We start from the raw sequence: 21,911 nt of genomic DNA on the forward strand, positions 1-21,911 counted from the left end.
TTCCAATTACTTCTTGGACATTTACACACAGATGTGCTGTAAGAACCTCAAATGCAACCCACAACTAAATCCCCATATTCTACTGGGGTAAATCAACATAATGGTTAAGAGTGATAAAAAATACATTTTCTGGGCATAGTGGCCCTGTGGCATAGTGGTTAAGTCCAGCGCACTTCACTTTGGCAGCTCAGGCACAGACCTTCAGCACTCATCAACTCATGCTGTGGCGGCAACCCACATACAAAATAGAGGACGACTGGCACAGATATTAGCTCAGGGCTAATCTTCCTCAAGCAAAAAATAATAATAATAATAAGAGGAAGATTGGCAACAGATGCTAGCTCAGTGCAAATCTTCCTCACCAAAAACTAAATAAAAACAAAAGCACAGTTTTTGGAAGCAAATAGCCTATGCTGGAAACTTGTCTCCGACACTTATTAACTAAGTGACCTTGAATCACATATTTAATCTCTATGAGCCTCATCTGAAAGACAGGCAGGCATAGTAATTGTATCTAACAAAGTTGACAAGGCAATTAAATAAGTTTTGTATTATATATGTATATGTATGTTAAACACTTGGAAGAGTGCCAGACACATAGTATGCACCATATATAAATGTTTAACTACTGTTATAATAGCCTCCAAATCTGTGCCTGTGCTACTCATAGTCACCAAGATTCATTCATTCTATCACCTAAATCTCTCTTAAATCTAAACCCCCTTAGACTTTATATTCACTTCATTAATTCAAGTCAATGTCCGTTTTATGTGAACCATTGAAATAGCCTCCTTTTAGTCTCCCAGAGTTGTCCCCCTTTCAATGTGATACATCACCTTAAGAAAATGAAGGAAAAAAGTCTTATCTTTGAAACAGTACATAAAACATTGACTAGCTTAAACTAGTTTTGCTTCCTTAAAACAGGTTATTTTAATCAAACCTTGCTTAATAACAGAGACGGTACAGCGCATGTGCCAAGAGGGAACCCATAGTCCCAGGATGGCCCTGGAACCAAGAATCTTCCTTCAACAAGGAAAATCCAGCTTCTAGCAGCCCAAGTAGCCTGATTACCATATATGGACTGATTCGAGGCTAACCAATCAGCTTACATGGACCCAGTTGTAGCTTAGTAATCCCTAACTCCTTAAATTTTGCCCTGAACCTTAGATCAGGGAGACAGATTTGAGAGCCTTGCCTTCTGTTTTCTTGCCAGTCAACCTCACCACAAAACTCTTTCTTTTCTCAAAAGCCAGTGCCACTGTATTGGCTTCTATGCTCATCGGGCAGTAAGCCCTTGCTTGGTAACATCAGCATCTCAATATTTACAGAGAAAGCATTTGAAAAAATTCAAAATCCATTCATGATGAAATCTCTCAACAAACTGGGTTTATTTGGAATGTACATCAACAGAACAAAGGCCATATATGACAAACACACAGCTAGCATCATATCCAAGATTGAAAGCTCTCCTGTAAGATCAGGAATAAGACAAGGATGCCCACTCTTGCCCCCTTAATGCAGCATAGTGCTAGAAGTCCTAGCTGGAGCAGCTGGGCAAGAAAAAGAAATAAAAAAGCAACCAAATTGGAAAAGAATAAGTAAAACTGTCTCTATTTTCAGATGACATTACTTCATATGTAGAAAATCCTAAAGACTCTATCAAAAATCTTTTAAAACTAATAAATGAATTCAGCGAAGTTGTAGGATACAAAATCAATATACAAAAATCGTTTGCATTTCCATACACTAAAAATGAACTATCAGAAAGAGACACAAGGAAAACAATCCCATTTACAATTGCGTCAAAAAGAATAAAATATCTAGGAACAAATTTAAACAAGGAGGTGAAAACTCTGTACACCGAAAACTATAAGACATTGAAGAAAGAAAATGAAGAAGACAGAAAGAAATGGAAAGATATTTTGTGCTCATGGATTGGAAGAATTAATATCACTAGAATGTCCATAATACTCAAAGCAACTCACAGAGTCAGTGCAATCCCTATCACACTTCCAATGACGTTTTTCACAGAAATACAACAAGCAATCTTAAAATTTGTATGGAACCACAAAAGATCTTGAATAGCTAAAGCAATCTTGAGAAAGAAGAACAAAGCTTGAGGCATCACAATTCCTCATTGTAAACTATTTTACAAGTCTGTAATAATCAAAACAGTATGGTATTGGCATAAAAATATACACATAGATCAACGGGACAGAATTAAGCACCCAGAAATAAACCCATGCATATATGGTCAATTAAGTTATTACAAAAGTTCCAAGAATACACAATGGGGAAATGATAGTCTCCTCAGTAAATGGTTTTGGGAAAAATGGACAAACACCTGTAAAAGAATGAAAGTGGAATCCTTCTTTCACTTTACCCAAAAATCAACTCAAGATGGATGCAGACTTCAACATCAAACTTTGAAATCATAAACTCCTAGAAGAAAACAGGGGTAAGCTACTTGGCATTGGTTTTGCAATGATTTTTTTGGATTTGACAAAAGCAAAGGCAATAAAAGCAAATAAAAGGCAAAAAAAAACAGTGACACTATATCAAACTGAAAAGCTCATCCACAGCAAAACAAACCATCAATAAAATGAAAAGGCAGCCTATACAATGGGAGAAACTACTCACAAATCATATATCTGATAAGGAATTACTATCCGAAAGATACAAAAACTCACACAATTCAATAGCCAAAACCCAAATAATCCAATAAAAAATCAACAGAGTAACTGAATAGATATTTTGATAATGAAGACACACAAGTTAGCAACAGTACATGTAAAGGTGGTTAACATCACTAATCATCAGGGAATTGCAAATCAAAACCACGGTGAAACATCATCTCACACCTGTTAGAATGGCTAGCATCAAAAGGAGAAGAGATAACAAGTGTGGAGGCTCTGGAGATAAGGGAACCCTTGTGCACTGTTCTTGGGAATTTAAATTGGTTCAGACACTATGGAAAACAGTATGGACATTTCTTAAAAATTAAAAATAGGACTAGTGTATGATCCAGCAATATCACTTCTGCTTATATATCCAAAAAAAATTTAGACAGGATATCGAAGAGATATTTGCACTGCCATATTTACTGCAGCATTACTTACAATAGTCCAGATATGGAAATAATCTGTGTGTCCATCAATAGACGAATGGATAAAGAAGAATTTGCATGTATACATACAACGGAGTATTACTCAGTCATGAGAAAGAAAGAACTCTGACATTTTCATCAACATGGATGGATCTTAAGGGTATTATGCTAAGTCTAATCAACCAGACAGAGAAAGAAAAATACTGCATGGTATCACTTATATTTGCAACCTAAAAAAAAAAAAAAAAAAAAAAAAAAAAAAAAAAACACAGTTAAACTCATAAAAACGGAGAATAGAAAATTGGTTGCCAGAGGCAGGAGAGATGGGGAAAAGAAAGAGAAATTGGTAAAAGGGTACAAACTTTCAGGTATAAGATGAATAAAATCAGTCTGGGGATCCAATGTAAAACACAGTGACTACAGTTAACGCTGTATTGTATAACTGAAATTTGCAGAGAGAGTAAAACTTAAATGTTCTTCCCAAAAATTAAAAAAATTAAAAGTGTGTGGTGGACGGATGTGTTAACTAGATGGGGGAAATTCTATTACAACATATATGTATATTAAATCACCACGATGTACACTTTAAATATTTTACAATTTTATTTGTCGATTATATCTCAATAAAGCTGAAAAGTAAAAAAGAAAAAATGGTAAATGCAGTCATAAGGGTAGGGCTTTAATCAGATGGGATTAGAAAAACAGGAAGAGATTCTCTCTCTGTCACTCACTTTGTCTATCATGTGAGGACACGGCAAGTAACCTGACATCTGCAAGCGAGGGAGAGATCTCTTACCAGGAACCAAGTCATTTGGCACTTTGATCATGGACATCCCAACCTCCAGAACTGTGGGAAAATAAATTTCTATTGTTTAAGCCAACTGGTCTGTGGCATGTTGTTATGGCAGCCCGAGCAGACTACACACACATGCTACGTGTTCTAATTTAACACAGATGTTTGGGACACAACCCTACAGGAAGATTTTACCCTCCCCTTGTCATTCATTGCAAACTAACTGCATCCTGGCCTGATGTAATTCTGTGAGTCTGCACTATCCCTTAATGCTGGCCTCCGTGGGGGAACCTTCTAAATCTTCACTGAACAAATCAATTAACAAAACATCACCTATTTACATGTGTATTAGGTTCTCAAACTCCTATTACTGTACTGCAGTTTTGATAATAAAAATAAGCAAGAATGCACTAGAGTGTGATTATTTGATGAACTGGGTAAACTGTAGAATCCTTTTTGCTTCAGCAAAATTATTTGCCATAAAACACAATATGGCGGTATTTTGAGCAAAAGCAATTTGAACACCAAACCGTTTAATCTTGATCAATAAAGGGGGCAACATGAAATATCCTGGCAGGCAATTGGTATTGCTCAAGGAAAAGTCAAACGGAATTGGGCAACAGGATTTTGTTGATCAAACAATGCATTGGAGCGCCTACTAACTGATAAAGTTGATAATTAATAGAATATTCCAATAAAAAGGCAAGACAATCACTTCTAACTTATAATTCTATTTCAGTTTGTTGGAACTCAATATTTCCCTTAATGCATAAAGAGTATTTCTACATCTAGGAGGACCCTAAATAATCATTGTATTGTGAAAATCCAGATGGACTACACGTTTAAACACGGAATGTTCTTGCTCCTTGAACTTCCAAACCACAAGAAATTTTAAAAGTCCTGTTCACTGTTCTTTTATAATAATAGGGAATCCAGCAGCTGCTTATTGAAAGGGAGTATTATATTTGATGAATTTAGCCAGAGATTAGTCTGAAACATTGATGATCTACAGAGTATGGGCACTTACAATTCTCGGGCACACCCCAACATACCAGAAAGCTAGCAAAGCATTTTACTATGCCTATTATATATTCATGGCCAATATACATTATGGTGCTATTACGGATTTTGTTAGGCAACCTATATTGCCCCTCTCACTACATATCACTGAGAAGAGAGTAGATGAGACTTCGCACAAATGGAAGAGTAGTGAAATATTTATTTGAAAATATATGAGTTCATTTTACTCAGAGACCTCAGTTGTACACACATGGGTTTTTAGCAAAATCAGAATTTAGACGCATAGGCTTCTATACCTACAGTGCAACAAAATTTCTCTGATTTAAGGGTGACGCTCTGGTATTTCAGTCTTATATATGGCAAAATACTGGCATTCCCAGATCTCCAATCAAATTTTGGAATTATAGCCTATTCGTAACTCAGTTTGTGAAACGTGGATGCTTTTCACAAAAGAAAGCAATATTATAAAGGGTAGTATGCTTTCTCAGACTGTCTACTTAACCTTTCTTGTTTAACTGATGTTGTACATAAAATATTTAAGTCATGGCTATCATGAATCCTAAGATAATAATTCGTATTTACTGATTTATTACCTTACCAAAAATATTACATCCTTTATCACATCTATTCCTCCAAACAAGCCAAACAAATTCTACGGGATATGTAAAAGTGAAATTCCCATTTTATAGATTAGGAAAAGGAGGTTAATTATCTTTCCAAGATCGTAACTCTAGTCAAAATTTATAGCTAATATCTACCCAGTTTAAATGCACTGTAAACAGTGCTTATTATGTGCTAAGCATTATTAAAGAGTGTCACTTGTATTTAAATCATTTAACTGTCACTCCCTCAATTTTGTATTTTGTATGTTTATTAAATTGATTCTAATCTTTCTCTCCCAAATGTGATTGTGGTTTGCTCCAACTGCTTGGACCTTAATCAAACACACAATCTTGAAATGTTCTCAAAATGTTTGTGACTGGCAACAATGGGAAGAAGGTAAATGGGTAAAAGTCACATTTTGGAAAGGCTTAACCCTCACTCCGAGAACTGATGTTTCTGGATCACTCTATTTTAATATGGAATCTTCATCTCATATAAAGTTTAGTATCAGAGCCCCCCTTACCTATTTTGTTTTATTTTATTTGTTTGTTTAGATAGTACAGAAGGAAAAACATATTCAACATAAGTGAAACTTTAAAGTGTCAGAGTAGATTTTATCTAGATTTCAGAGAGGAACTCTATATACATGTGTTCAGTTTTCATTAAAGCAAGTTGATCTTACAATCATTAAAACAAAATTTAGAACAGATGCAGGACAGGGTCTCTGGTGGTGTGGAAGGCAATTGGAGATGCATTAGAGCTTGGGTATGATAGCAAGGAGATTGCCACTGGCAGAAGAGTCAAAATGGGGAGAAGCATCCATTCGAATTTATTTTTATTGTCTCTTTTCTTTCTCCTTACCAATATGTCTTCTGACCTGAACTTCTTATGGGGGGAGTGAGAGAATAAAAACTGAAAAGATATTTAGAAAAGAGGAATTTTATGTCACTAAGCTAGAATAAGTTATTCATTTACTTAAAGAATATTTAAATTTGAGAGACAGTGAAATGTACTGGCTAGGAGTGCAAGCTTTGGAGTCAAAATGGCTAGGTTTGAATCTTGGTTCCACCACATCCTAATTGGGTCACTTCAGAAGCCAGTTACTTAATTTTTGCTTCAGGTTTTAATTTGAAAAATTGTGATAATAAAATAAAATGAAACTCTTTTAAAAGTTAAATTAAAAAATACATGTAAAGAACTTAAAACACCCTGCTGTATAGCAAGCTTCAGTAAGAGTTAACTATTACCACCATTGTTGCTGTTGGTAACATTAATAATATTTTTTAACATGCATTGTATTCTAGAAGCTAGGGTGACAGTTTTCACACAGATCTAAATGAACCACATCTGCACATATACTTTCAAATATTACTAATGGGATACTCAAATGAGAAATGACACCATATTCTGAATGATATAGGAAAAACAAAATCTCGAAATGACTTTACGTCAAACCTGCTTGCTGCATGCAGCTAGCAGCGTGAATGGTTCACGCTGGCAAAGTGCGCCTTCCTCTTAGGATTTCCATTCACGCTGGCTCACAGATCTACAGGCAAGAGCAATATGAGATCCCGGAAATGGGTCCCTGCTTTATGATTCCATTTCTTTATAGAGCAGGAACCTCTTTACAAAGCATGTGGGTGAACTTTGGAATCGGAAAGACCTGCATTCTCCTCCTGGCTCCATCTTACAATAGGTATGTAAATGTGGGCAAATTATTAAACTTCTATGAGACACAGGTCATCCTTTGTAAAATGGAGATGATAATATTTACACACTAGGCAGATAATAACTAAAGGAGATGATGTATATAAAACACAGCGTCTTACATATCATGAGGCTTTAACAAGTCAGCTATTCTTACATTATTATATCTAAACTTTAAATTGGAAGATCCTGCAGATGTACCTTTTTAAAAACAACTACTATTCGTATGTATGTACATATGTATATATTTCTATATTCAGGCAAATGCCCTTGGTATATGTCCCCAGAGATCATGGCTAAAACAAAATCCTTTTTACTTGAGAAGACTTTTATAGTCTGAAAGGTTGGCAAGAGCAGATTCTTAAGTCATCTTGGATGAATTAGATGACCTTCTTTCTCATGTTTCAAACCCCTTTTCTAACAGAGACCATAAACAGTCCAAATATTTACCCCGACCCCTCCAAAGTAGAAACAAACTGGGGTTGCTCTGGAGCGCCATTCATCACCTCCCCCTCTCTTTTCAGCTCACTCCGAGACACTGAATGGCATTAGGTAAAATTGTGCCATCAACAGCATTGCACCTGGCATGGCTGGTTCTCCCAGGTGGAAAAGCAGATGTATAATGGACCTATTCGAAAATGCTACATTAGAGAAACAGCTCTACAAACAAAATTAGTAAGACAATGCTGAGGGTTGCTCTTCTTTCTGTCCCATTGTAGTTTATCATCCAGAAAAAGGAATTGCCAGGTAAACCATGGAGAAGCACAATTAAGGGGGAAGGCGAAGTGGAGGAGTTTTGTAGTGGCATCCCCCGGATACTGTGCAGAGAGAGAGAATGCAAACTAAGGCATTCAGCTCATATGTCTGTGTGTATTAAGCCATTTAGCTAGCGTATGGTATGTTTCAGGCTGTCCCAGGGATGTAGACAAGGAACTAAATATTGACTCAGCAAGAGCTCAAATGAGAGGTCTAATTAAATTAAATGGTACAAAGGGGAGGCTTGTTTCATAGACTCCAGTAATTGCTTAAAACACAAAAGAGACCAAATAAAGGTCAAAGAGATATAGTAATAGCCAGGCAGATATATATAGTGAGACGTGGAGAAGTCATGAACATAGAGGTGACCACCAGTTAAAGACTATCAGTGACTCAATTGTGAAAAAGGACTGGATGTCGTCATGACCATAAATAATCAACGGTGCCTTTAAGCAGAGTCTGGCACTGACACTTGCATCAGCATGCTAGTTTTAATTTCACTTTAATGACTGGCTATGTGCAGAAATGCCTTAGGGTGACACCCTTTCCTTGGAAGAACTTGATTGAGAGCTCATGGAGGAAAGGTGTAATACTTTTGAGCTCTAAAAATGCTGGGTTTCAAGTTCCACTCCACAAAGGACAGAGTGTGAAGGACCATGAGGATGACTCTAGTGGGTTAGCTATTTCGGAACACAGTGTTGGAAATACGAGAAAGCATCTATGTGAATGGGCAGACAGATAAAGAAGGACTCTGATTTCATCTTTGTGACCCCTAAGCCACTGTCACTGCATATCAAGGGCAGCAGAGGCCCTCCTAGAGAGGGAGCTGGATGACGGAGGTGGAGGAGGAGGAGAAAGAGATAGATCCCTTTCCCTGTACTTAAGCTCTCTGAGCCTTAGTTTCTTATTTATAAAATGGGAATCATAGTGGGACTTTCCTCAGAACATTGTTGTGAGTATAAAATAATTAATATTTGTAAGGGATTTAAAATGACTTCTGGTTGTTATTAAGAGCTCGATAAATGTTAGCTGTCATTGTTATCATTACCCTCATAATCACCACAGAAATGAAGAATAAGAAACTTGTCCTAGAAAAGTGCCGCATCTGCTCAAAGTGTGAGATACGGACATTGAATTTGTTCAATTTTCCCTTTTCAATAAAGCTTCTGTACCTGTTTGCTGGGCCACTTAGCATTGCATGTATGTGATTTAGAGTCAAAGGACTGGGCTTAAGATCTTGCCTTCCCTTTTGATAGCTTTGTGATCTTGGAGAAGTTGCTCAACCTTTTGAAGCTTCAGTTTCCATATCTATAAAAATAGTAAGAACACTAGCTATCTCATACAACTTTTTTTTTGGTAAGGATTATGAAAGTAAACGCATCTCAAATACTTAGGACAGTGTCTAGCATTAATAAGCACTCATTTCATGTACATACACAGACAGACATATGCATACATATTGCACACCTGGTTTACATATGTAAACTATACTTATGTGTGCACACACAAACACACACAAAACCCTATACTCCTTTAACTCTAAATGGAATCTCAGAATTTTTAAAAAATTATTTTATTGAGGTCACACTGGTTTATAACATTGTGTAAATTTCTGGTGTACATTATTACACTTGAGTTTCTCTATAGACTATATCATGTTCACCACCAAAAGTCTTGATTCCATCTGTCACCATACATATGTGCTCCTTTACCCCTTTTGCTTTTCCTCCTCCCCCTTCTCCTCTGGTAACCACCAATCTGTTCTCCTTTTCTATGTATTTGTTTGTTTATCCTCCACGTATGTGTGAAATTGTACCGTATTTGTCTTTCTCTGACTGACATTTTACTTAATACCCTCAAGGTCCACCCAAGTTGTCACAAATGGTACAATTTTTCCTTTTTTATGGCTGAGTGGTATTCCATTATATATATACCACATCTTCTTTATCCATTCATCTGTTGGTGGGCACTTGAGTTGCTTCCACATCTTGGCTGTTGTGAACAATGCTGTAGTGAACGTAGGGGTGCATAGATCTTTTTGGATTAGTGTTTTCACGTTCTTTGGATAAATACCTAGAAGTGAAATAGCTTGATCGTATGGTAGTTTTATTTTTAATTTTTTGATAAATCTCCGTGCTGTTTTCCATAGTGGTTGCACCAGTTTGCATTCTCACCTGCAATGTATGAGGATACAATCTCAGAACTTTTTTAGCTTAAAGAACCCTAGTCATACTACCCATTCTCTCCATCTTTTGTCAGTCTCTGTTTCTGTCTTTTTCTCACTCTCATTCACATACACACACAAACTATTCAGGCAAAAGGTTTATGGGTCTAGGGGCTGGCCCCGTGGCTGAGTGGTTAAGTTTGCATGCTCCACCTCATTGGCCCAGGGTTCAGATCCTGGGCGCGGACATGCCACCACTCATTGGGCCATGTTGAGGTGGTGCCCCACATGCTGCAACTAGAAGGACCCACAACTAAAATATAAAGCTATGTACTGGTGGGATTTGGGGAGAAAAATCAGTGGGGACAAAAAAGAAGACTGGCAACAGTTGTTAGCTCAGGCGCCAATCTTTAAAAAGGATAAAAAAGGTTCATGGGTCTATACTTACAGTATTCCTTAATCCAAATAGACTTTTCTTGATTTATCATTAAAAACATTACCTTGCCTTTTATGGCAATTTATATTTTTAGTTCTGTTTCATAGAACATTTCTCTTATCTATCTAACTAAATTCTTCAAATTCTTTATTATTCAGCTCAAATTTTCTGTGAAATTCTTCAGACTATTCAAATTAGAGTACTTCCTTGGCTATAGATCTTTGACGTCTATTGCCCCAAACACCTAATTGCTTATTAATTCTGTACTGCTGTTAAACGTTTCTGTAACATATTGGGCTGTTGTCTTCTGCCCGAGATCTTAAAAGCCCACGCTATCAGAAATGTTAATCTTACCAAAATGACTCCCCTGAATTTTTGGGCAGCTGAAGTTCTACTCTATATTGCAATTGAATAATTCTGAACATGTGATATTTGCATAAACAGTCTTGACATTGAATAAAAATATCTCTGTGTTTGATCTTTCTTCAAATCTAAGGGCTAAATGTTTCCATTTGCATTGGCAACAAGTAGATTAAAGTCCAAGTATCTACCTGAAGGTCTTTTCCCTTGTTCTGAGTATAGTCAAGAATAGCCTAAGACAGACTGTAACTTCTTCTATTACTCATCAGCTGCATGTGGATCAAACTCTAATTGTGGTACACAAGCCAATCCTCAAATCCCTTATCAAGTGCTGCTGCTGAAACAGGGATGGGCAGTAAGCAACTTTGTGATATGCAAAGGAAATATCCCACTAAAAGGAGAACATTTTCTTAGGCTTCTTCCTTTAAACTTAATTTGAAATAAACTTGTATAATAATTAGATGAAACATACCATGAATAACATCACTTCATGGTAAAGTTAGCATTATCCCACATTAGCTAATACAATTACTACTGTGATGACTACTACTACCACTGCTACTGTTACTAGCTGATATTTAATAAGTACCTGCTAAATGCTAGACACCACGGTAAGCACATTACATGTAATACTTTATTTCCCTCTTGGAAGGTATTTATGAGCCAGTGAACAACCCTCCTGGCCTTCCCTTTCCTTGTACAGAGTTGATGGAGGCCTCATAGTGAGATTCCAGGAAGTACATGAATCCCGGTTCTGAGTAACTACATAGAGAAAAGCTCTCTACCAATTTGCATCAAAGTTAAATGAGCAAAAATTAAAAACTTTGTGGTTTTAAGTCATGAGAATTGGGAGCTATTTTTTGTGACAGTAGAACAGAACCTAAGTTGACTAACTCGATTTTGTTGACTAGAAAAACCTTCTTTAAATGTTTTTTTCAATTACAGATATTCTTTTTCCATGCTACATGATGCAGAGCCTGAGGCTAGACTAAAAATGATTCATTTTTGTGCGGAATAGGAGTGGATTTGTACTCTATATCTGGTTGAAGGTTTAAGTGGAGCTCGTAAAACACTCATGGAAGAGTGTCAATTTTGCCATTAGCAATAATAAATAATACCATGTGTGCACATACACACGAATGCACACACACACACAGTAGTTGCTCAATGTTTGCAGTATATGAGTGATATCTAAAGTGTATGTATCCCTTTTGAAAAAACACAGAACTTTATCATAAAATTCAACCATGAATTAATTGCCTGTGACCCAGGGCTTGCTCTAAACTTTCCCGAGACATCTAATATTGTGAAGAGATGACTGAATGCACTTGTTCCCCGAGGGTTGTGTTATTTTTGTGATTAGCTACATCATCAAAAGCAGCATTTCCAGATCATATTATCACAACTGTCTGCTGAAAGGCTTCACTAAATTGAGATTTAATGTTGCAACTTCACGTTTTATTGAGGGACAGTGTAAGAAATGTTTCTTTGAGCATTTCTGTCTTTTATAGACCTCTAGGTTAAACATCATTCATCATGTTACCGATTGTTACTCAAATAATGGCCACACGCAATACATTTCTGTTTAAATTTAAAGCCTGATAAACATTTTCTCTCCGTAAAGAAATGTCTATGTTATCATCAAGTAATGACAACAATACAATATAATTACTTGTCAATTTCCAGTTGAATGTACTCGACTAGAGTAAGTAATTCACTCGAAAGCTTGGTAGTACCCATTTCTTTGTTTTCCAAAAATTAAAAAAAAATTATTTAAGGTCTGTTTTTAGTTTAAATTTCTAATTCTTATATTTTTCTGGATTTATGAAACCGCTACAATTTTTCAGAAGCATGAAGGATATAAATTCTATTTGTAAATTAACATTTCCTATAATTAATTTGCTTTGCTTGTCTTTTCTTTCCAACTGAATTCTTTGAGAACAAAGACCTCGTTTACACATCTCTGCATTGTTGTTTCAGGGCAGCAAAATGAGAATAAATATATGTTAGTGTGGAATGACACAAAAAGCTCGGAAGCTAGAGCCTGGATTCACATTTTCACTCCATCACTTACTAACCATATGACATTTGGCAAGTTATTTTCATTTATTAGCTTTAGTTTTCTTGTCAACAAAATGCTACAAGTTTACTTGTAGCATCGTTGAGAGGATAAACGAATATACATGAATGTGTCAATAAAAGTGGTGTATTCACCAAATTCAGCAAAATCTCCCATCACCTCTTTTCCATCCACAAAGAAATCGACGGAAAAGGACACAAGGATGCTATCATTTGTCTCTTGAGTGGGTACCTACAAAGAGAGCTTGAGAGGAGTTTATGCATGTGGTTTACTGAAGGCCTGTTCTCAGGAGAAGGGATGGGAAGAGAAAAGAATAGGGTGGGTGAGGGTAATAAGAACATTGTTGGTCTCAACCAGAGACCAGCTTTGGCCTGATCTCATAGGGGCTGTGAAATGCACAGCAGAGTTGGTTCCATCTTGAGGCAAGGAGTCTGGTCTTTTGGATCCTACCCTCAGTCATTCACTATCATTAGGCTTCCACGGTACGCAGGGGTGGTGGTGCATAACCACACAGAGAGGAGGACTCCCGTTTGTCTAAGGACAATTATCTAGAGAAGGAAGCAGCTGTGATATGTCGGCAGCCAACACTCACAGGAGTTAGGAGATGAGTGAACTACCAGGTGAGGGGATCTGGCTGGAGTAGCAACATCCATAACAGCATTATTAGCTTTCCCTTAGTTCTTGTCATCCCTTAGGCCAATAATTCTCAACCAGGAACAATTTTGCATTTGACAGTGTCTGGAGACATTTTTGGTTATCACAGCTGATTTGGGGGGGACTGGCATCTAGTGAGTCAAGTCCAGGGATGCTGCTAACATTCTACAATGCACAGAACAGTCTCCCACAACAAATAACTATCTAGCCCCCAAATCCAAATGCCAATAGTGGCAAAGGTGAGAAATCCTCAAATAAACAAATACATAAATGTCAATATTTATTTTATTTATTACTAACAGTTGTTGATTTGCTATTAATATCATTCAGAGTTTACTACTCAAAAGGAAACAATATAGGATTGCATTGGTTTTGTTAGAGAAAACACTCACACACACATCCCCACACAAACATGGCCTCACAGGAACTTTTGTGAATATGACTAGTATTACTTCGTAATGCAACAACAAGCAAAAATTCAGCATGAGTCATAGACTGAAATGACTACTTTTGCAAACGTCATCCATAGTATCTTGTGCCTTTTTCACATCTGCTTTCAGTTCTGCCTTTCTCCGTGCCTTTATGGATTTTGACACCAGCACTTTGCTGTCCTAGAATCTTTACTCTTTGATTTTTTTTCTTTTCTCCCCTTTTCTTCTGTGTCTTTTCTCCCTGACTTCCAGCTGAAGTCATAAACATCAGGATGTTTGCATCCAGCTCTACTCTTTTTCTTCAGCTGCACTTTGTCTAATAGGGAATTTAGCACCATCCTATAGCTGTCAAATACATCTTGCTCATTTTGGTGACCTCTCTTCTCACCCCTTTGAAGTTCTGTGGTTCAGGTTGTTTAGCACACAATAGAAATAATTAATCCTGTCTTTTCTTTTCTAAGGATTGATAACGAGCTAATTTTTTTTCTAAAACAGAAATAGTCTTTTCTATTGTTTTAAATTCTTTGAATATTTTCCTTTTTAATAATGTTGAACCACTTGAAATGCAAATAAGAATATGGCAATTATTATAAGGAGTAAATTTAACAGTAGAAATTCTCACATCACATTTATAATTTTGTTCCCTTTCCCCTTCCATTTCTTTCCTTTTCAACATTTTTGTGTGTGTGTGCCTTATCCAGGTGTTTTATCCTCTCCATCTCTTAATTGCACAATGAGAATCTAATCTCACAAAACACGTCACCACTGTTCTCAGAGAGATACCATAGCAGTCTCAATAAAGCCATGTAAAATCAGTCCTATAACTATTCACAATATATTGAATCATTTTGATACACGTCTCACTTTCCTCTGGATCTGAAATTAATGGCTAACTCCTAAAACATTTGATCTCATTCTCACTGATGCATATTGCTTAAGCAAATTTCTAGAAGCACTTTTTAAAAACAAAACAAACCAAAACAACTTGCTATGTCAATTTGATGATTGATTCTTAGAGGAAAATTTTCGATAGAAACTGGCAAGGGAAAGGAACAGCAGAAAGGAATGAGATCAATGTTTCCAGAAAGATGGTAAAATAGGAAGCACCAGAAATCTGTCTCCCCACCCAGATCACAACTATACTGGTGAAATTTGTCTGATGTAACTACTTAGGAACTCTAGAGTCTATTGAGGGCTTGCAACTTCCAGAGGAAGGCTTGGTACCTTACGGTTAATTTCTGTCAATTTCAGCTCTCAGCACAGTAGCAGCTATCCATCCCTCATCCCTCAGCCACTCAACCGGAAGCTGTGCACATGTTCCTGGAGCAACTTGCATGCAACCTGTGAGAGTCAGGGTAGGCAAAAAGGACCCTGTCCTCCAAATATCAAAAGTCTGTGCTCTGATCACTGATTACTGCTTCTCATTACAGAGATGCAGACAAAGAGCCATTGACCACTGTTGTTGCACCTGTCATTGTTGCAAGCCCTTCCCACTCTGGCTGAAGTAACTTCCAGGGGATTTATGTCCAGCAACTTTATTTATCCCCTTCATTTTTCTCTTTTTCCATGTTTGGAAGCTAGACATTGAAGACTAGGACATTTAAAAATGGTCACATATACAGGGGAAATTAGAAAGTCACTGCTCATGTCCAGAGGAAGGCATAGGCTCAGAAAAGACCTGGGAAGAACTTCAGTTTACACTTCAGCCTGGTCCTTGGTACAGAGACAGCCTACAGCAATCAAAAAGCAAAACAAACAAAAACTCCACAAAAAAACAAAACCATAAAGCAAACAAATAAAAAAATCCAACAAACCCTGGAGAAGGAGGAGAATCTGATGTCCAGAGTTACCACATAATTAGATTCAAATATCCAGTCTTCAACAACAAAAAGAACACAGCATACAAAGAAGCAGGAAAGGATGTTCCATTCAAAGGACAAAAAATAAAACAACAGAAACTGTTCCTGGGAAAGACATAATGGTAGATCTACTAAAGAAAGACGGTTTAAGACAGCTGTCTTAAAGATCCTTAAAGAACTAAAGGAAGACATAGGCAAAGTCAAGAAAATGATGTATGAAGAAAATGGAAGTATCAGTTAAGAGATAAGAAAACCTAAAAAGAAACCAAAGAAATTCTGGAGCTGAAAATACAATAACTGAAATGAAAAATTCACTAGAGGGATTCAAAGGCTTGTTTGAGGAGGCAGAAGAAAGAATCAGTAGATTTGAAGAGGGGGCAAAGAAATGAACAACTCTGAGGAACAGACAGAAAAAAGACTGAAGGAGACTGAACAGAGCCTAAGGGACTTGAGGGACACTATCAAGCAGACCAAGATACCCATTGTGAGAGTCCAAGAAGAATAGAGAGAGAAAGAGGCAGAAAAAAATATTTGAAATGGCTGAAAACTTCCCAAATTTGATAAAAGATGTGAATATAAACATCCAAAACATTCCATAAACTCCAAGTAGGATGAACGCAAAGAGACTCACATCAAGACACATTATAATCAAACTATTGAAAGCCGAAGATGAAAAGAGAATTTTGAAAGCAGCAAGAGAGAAGCAACTTGTCTCTTATAACAGATCCTCAAAGATAATCATCATATTTCTCATTGGAAATTTTGAAGGCCAGAGGGCAGTGGAATGATATATTTAAGGTACTAAGAGAAAAACTATCAATTGAGAAAACTAGATCCAGTAAAACTGTCCTTCAAAAGTGAGGGAGAAATTAAGACATCCCAAGGTAAACAAAAGCTGAGAGAGTTCATTATCACTAGACCTGCCCTGCAAGAAATGCTGAGGGGATTCTTGTAGGTTGAAATGAAAGACACTACACAGCAACTCAAAGTTGTATGAAGAAATAAAGATCTCAGTAACAGTAAATATACGGACAATTATAAAAGCTGGTTTCATTGTAATAATGGTGTGTAACTCCAATTTTTGTTTTCTACATGATTTAAGAAACTAACACATTAAAAAAATTATTATTCAAAGTTAGTATCATTGTAATTTTGGTTTCTAACTCCACATTTTGTTTTCTATATAATTTAGGATACTACTGCATTAAAGTTTTTTTAGTTTATGTTTTTAAATAAATAATTTATAAAGATGTAATTTTGACATCCACAACTGAAGGGAGTGGAGGATAAAGCTACTAAAGAAGTAGAATTCTTGTATATTATTGAAGTTAAGCTTGAATAAATTCAATTAGAATATTATAACTTTAGCATATTAAATGTAACCTGCATGGTAATCACAAAGAAAATAGTTGAAGAATATACATAAGAGGAAATAAGAGAGGAATTTAAAAATTCACTATAAAAGAGAATAAGATCATAAATTCTGAGTTAGAAGGAACCACAGAGGTCATTTAATCCCAAACCTTAGATGAAGAAACACAAACACAAAAAGATTAATGTCTAGACTGCAACCTGGGTCTCCTGATTTGAAGTCCAGTAGTTTTCCTATTGTCTCACATTAGCTTCCCACGTTGAAGTTGAAGAATTTGTCCTGGTCAGGCTTTCTTAGGAGTTCAGGATCATTAAATCATCATTATTATCAATGAATACTATGTTCTAGTCAGTGTTTTCTCACACCTTTCAATTAAAACCATTCCTTATGTTTTGATATCTGTAGCGACCATCTCAGCTGAGTGTACGAATACTACCGCCTGTCATTTTGCCACTAAACTCACTGGGAGGCCATAGGGCTTACTTTCAGTAGCAATAAAGTGAAAACATAAGAGTTAGATTCTAGTCCTGGCTCTGCCATTAGACACTTCATGAACTAGGGCAAGTCATTGAAAGTCCCTGACCTATTTCATTGTTTGTAAAGTTAATTTGAGTTAAATAATTATGACGTGAATAGATTATCTCTAAGATTCCTTCAAGTGCTATTACAACTGGATGCATAACACAAGCAGCATTCTCAAGAAAATCGAATCCATTATGGTATCAGTTTGTTTAGATATCAAGAGAATTTCTTAGTCCACTTTATTACAATGCAATAAAGAAGAACACAATATCCCGCACATTTTCTTATTTTTAAAATATATTCTTTGAATTTCTAAGGTCCGATTACTTCCATTTGCCTCCTACCTAGCATTAAACAAACAAACAAACAAACAAAACAACTCTATAGAGAGTTAAATTTGTTGGCAAAGTGTCTTCCCTCTTTCCTTTTCTCTGTGCCCTTCTCCGCATTTATCTTCCCTTTTTCATTTCTTTCATCTCTCTTCATTCCATTTCGTACATCTCTCAGTCATTTTTTTAACCTCTAAATACTTCAGTTAATTTCCCAAATCTTCTTTTACTTTTCCCAATTTTCTTGATGACTACCAATAACTGCAGTAGGTTCAGAAAGCTCATTCACTAATTCCCTTAATGTCTTAATGTGGCAAGCACATTAACCTACTAAGTCATTCTGTGTGTAGTTGATTGCCTGAGTTCTGTAGGCCCTAGTGGCTCTTTTGGTCAATAGCTGTATTGTTGCTATTCCCTATCATTCCTAATTGAATGCACACTGCCCCTTGATTTCTGCTAAAGCTGAGTTGCTGTTGCTTGGCAAATTTTCAATCTTGCTGATCTTTCCCCCCAACTGATGAGTTATATTTATTTATCCAATCTTTAAAATTGTGGCTTTGGCACACCTGCCTCAGAGTAAGACAGCACAATTAAACACATTAAAGGAAATACACAAAACATAGTGATTATATAACATAATTAATCAGTATTAAGTAGTATAAAAAATTGCAGGCCTAAAAACAACACTTGGGGAAAGGGTAATTTGAAGAGTTTAAAGCCATTTTAATTACTTGACTGTTTTCTCCTGAATTTTATTTTTTATACATACAGGCTAAAATATAACAATATTTCTTTACGGTGACACTCCCTTCATAAAATACAACGGCTTCCTCACTTGGCACTGTACATAAGAACACTAGAGGTACAATTGATGGAGAATTTACGGGAATGCCCTTGGGTAACCCAGGTACATTTTAATCTTCCTAGCATTATCTTTTGACTATATTCCCAAACTAGTACATTAATAAGTCGGGGTGACTGTGGAAACTCATCTGCAATAGTATGTTTAGTTATAATTTTATCATGTTTTGCTATCATTTTTTCAATTAAAGTCTTATATACTCCCCCTTTCTCTGAGAGAGGATAGCCATCGAAAGGCCACCTTGGCTTCATTTCCGTGTGACTGAAGGATAAACTGAAAGTGAGTCAGGTTCCATAACCCAGGTAATGTCCTGGAGCTTGGCTCTGGTGGAACAATGTCTAGCATACTGTATCTCTGATTACTACCTCAAATCATTACTGTTAACTCAGATTATTTTCTCTTCTAAGCAACATTGAATAGTGAGTGAAGATTTGGACATCTTTAGTTTGTCCTTTTGCTAAAATGAAACTATGAATTGAGCTCTCACATCTTAAACTTAGCAGAAAACTACTCCTTCCATTTCATCAAAATATGGGATCCATAAGAAGATCAACTTCCCATTCATCTCTATCCAAATGTGTTTATGTCTTCATTCATCTTTATCCTGGCTCTGGAGAGTTCCTTTCTTCCAAAGCTAGTCTTTCTACCTGTTTTCCTAATTCCATTCCCTGTCCCTTGCTTAAGACTTTATTCTATCAGTTAGTCTTAATTGTTCATTGATTCATTCTTTTCCGGATTTTTCTTGCTCTTTGCCTAAAAATTTTCTCAATTACTGCCATCTTAAAAAGTACATAAATAAAAATGTTAACCAAAAAATGGAAGAAAAGAAGCTTCCAGCAATTCCATCTGTCAGTCAATTCTCTCTCCCTCCCTCCCTCCCTTTCTCTCTCTCTCTCTTTCTCCTTCCTTTCAATTACAAACTACTTAAAAATTTAGTCTATGCTGCCATCTTTTTTCTGTCACTGCATACTCAGTATTCAGCCCACTATGGTCTAATTTTTACCTTCACTGTATTACTGATATTGCTTTGGAAAAGATCTAAATATATCTTATTAAGTGCAAGATTCAGTATACACTTGAAAGCTCAGTCAATCTGAATTTTCTGCATTATTTATGGTCATTGGCTACTATATTTTCAATCATTCAAAAATATTCAAAGACATTATAGTCTAGAGGAGAATATACATAAAAAATCAGATAACTACAATATATGCGAAGACTGTTGTGATTTTGATAATCAGAGAGACATATGGTAGAAATTGCTAGTTGCCACCCAATAGGCAGTCTCTCTTTTCATAGAAAGAAAATTCTCATTTAATTGAGGAAAGCAATGTTCCAAGATTAAAACACAAACAAATAAATTTTACATTTTGCAGCATCCCTTGAGGTTATGTATAGACCTCTGATTAAGTTCTGGCCAATAATATGCAAAAGAAAGCATCTGGAAAGGACTTAAAAAGATGTAAGTAATGTTTGCTTCCATTTCTCTTCATTCCTACGGTCTGGAATATAAAAATCCATAGACAGAGATGCAGAAGGCATATTTTGACCTTGATAAAAATGAAAGTCAGAACACAAGGCTAATAAAGCATAAAGACAGAAGTGCCTCATTCCCTGATGACTTTGTGAAGCTGCCGTAACAGTCCTGGACTGCCCATTCTCAGGCTTTTTTTATGGAGATAGTAAACTCCCAATTTGCTTAAAGTGCCAAAACCAAGTCTTTGTATCTGATACAGGAACATTAGAATCACTTGTGTGTAGAAAAAATTCTTTCTTGGATCTCTGAGTTATTTTTTGTCTTCTTCAATATACTTTCACTGGATGGTCCCGTCCATTTCTCCTTCATGTCTGTCTCCTGAGTTCCAGAACCATATACCCAACTTCTCCTAGACTTTTCTCTTCATATGTGCCTTAGTCACTTAAATTCAACAAGCAAAACCTGAATGACTTGTCTTACTCCTCCTAATCTGCTCTTGCTTCTATGTATGGCTTTTGGTTAATGATACCACTCTTGACTAAGCTATCAAATCCTCAGAGGTAAGTCTTAATTCTTCCTTCTCCTTCATCCTTAACATTCAATAGACCATTGATTTTAATTACGTCTACTTCAGATATTTTTCTTGCATGGATACACTCCTCCCCGTTCTCATCAATATTGCCTTCACCCAGGTTCTCATTGTTACTGCTTTGGACTATTTTTAAAAATCATTCCAAAATAAGCCTCCTCCTCCAGTCCCTCATCTTTCCAATCTATCACCACCCTGTCAAAAAGAGTTAACTTCCAAATACATAGATCTGTTTACGCCCATCTCAAACAGAAAAGTTTTCAATTACTCTCAATTCCCTACAGGGTAAAGTTAAAATGTTATAAATGATCCTTTTGAAACAGCCTCAGTTTTGTTTGCAGGTTTTCTTCTATTCCCCATCCAATGAAACACACACCAACAGTACCAACTACAATTGTTTCCTGTCACATCAGACTGTTTGTTATTTCTATAATATTCCTTCTCCTTTCCTACCTCTATCTTTTTATTTCACTTGTCCCATCTACCTTGAATCCTGTTCCTCTGCTTTTCCCATAAGTATACATTTGTTTTTTACTTATTAATCAAGGCCTAAATTAGAGTCAAACAACTTACAGAGCTTTCTCTTCTCACTTGCCACATCAGTAGAATTAATTATTCCCTTACCTCTTACGGTGTGCATTTGTGCATATCACTATTATATAGTTTATGACATTGTCTTGCATATTTAGGTATATTTTATGTGTCTTAATTTTGTATGTATTTGAGCCTCTTAAAGGAGGCACCATATACTCATTTTGCATCCCCCAGATGTTCTACAATGCATGGCACAG

At 36.3% G+C, this 21,911-nt stretch overlaps 1 protein-coding gene across 21 annotated transcripts in view; it reads right to left on the reverse strand.

Moving 5' to 3' along the window:
• CTNNA3 (catenin alpha 3) overlaps window positions 1-21,911 on the reverse strand; it is a 1,507,895-nt gene that overhangs the window by 28,765 nt on the left and 1,457,219 nt on the right. Inside the window, exon 18 of one of the 21 annotated variants that reach the window (XM_070225844.1) lies at window positions 9,894-10,159. The exons of 19 other annotated variants lie outside the window; for them this stretch is intronic. In XM_070225844.1, coding sequence (XP_070081945.1) covers window positions 9,938-10,159 — 222 coding nt within the window. In that variant the 3' untranslated portion in view covers window positions 9,894-9,937. Of the gene's footprint in view, window positions 1-9,893; window positions 10,160-21,911 lie in introns of those variants that run through there. One more of the 21 variants, XM_070225850.1, reaches the window with a different exon arrangement.

Source organism: Equus caballus, chromosome 1, assembly GCF_041296265.1.
Source record: "Equus caballus isolate H_3958 breed thoroughbred chromosome 1, TB-T2T, whole genome shotgun sequence".
Lineage (NCBI taxonomy): Eukaryota > Metazoa > Chordata > Mammalia > Perissodactyla > Equidae > Equus > Equus caballus.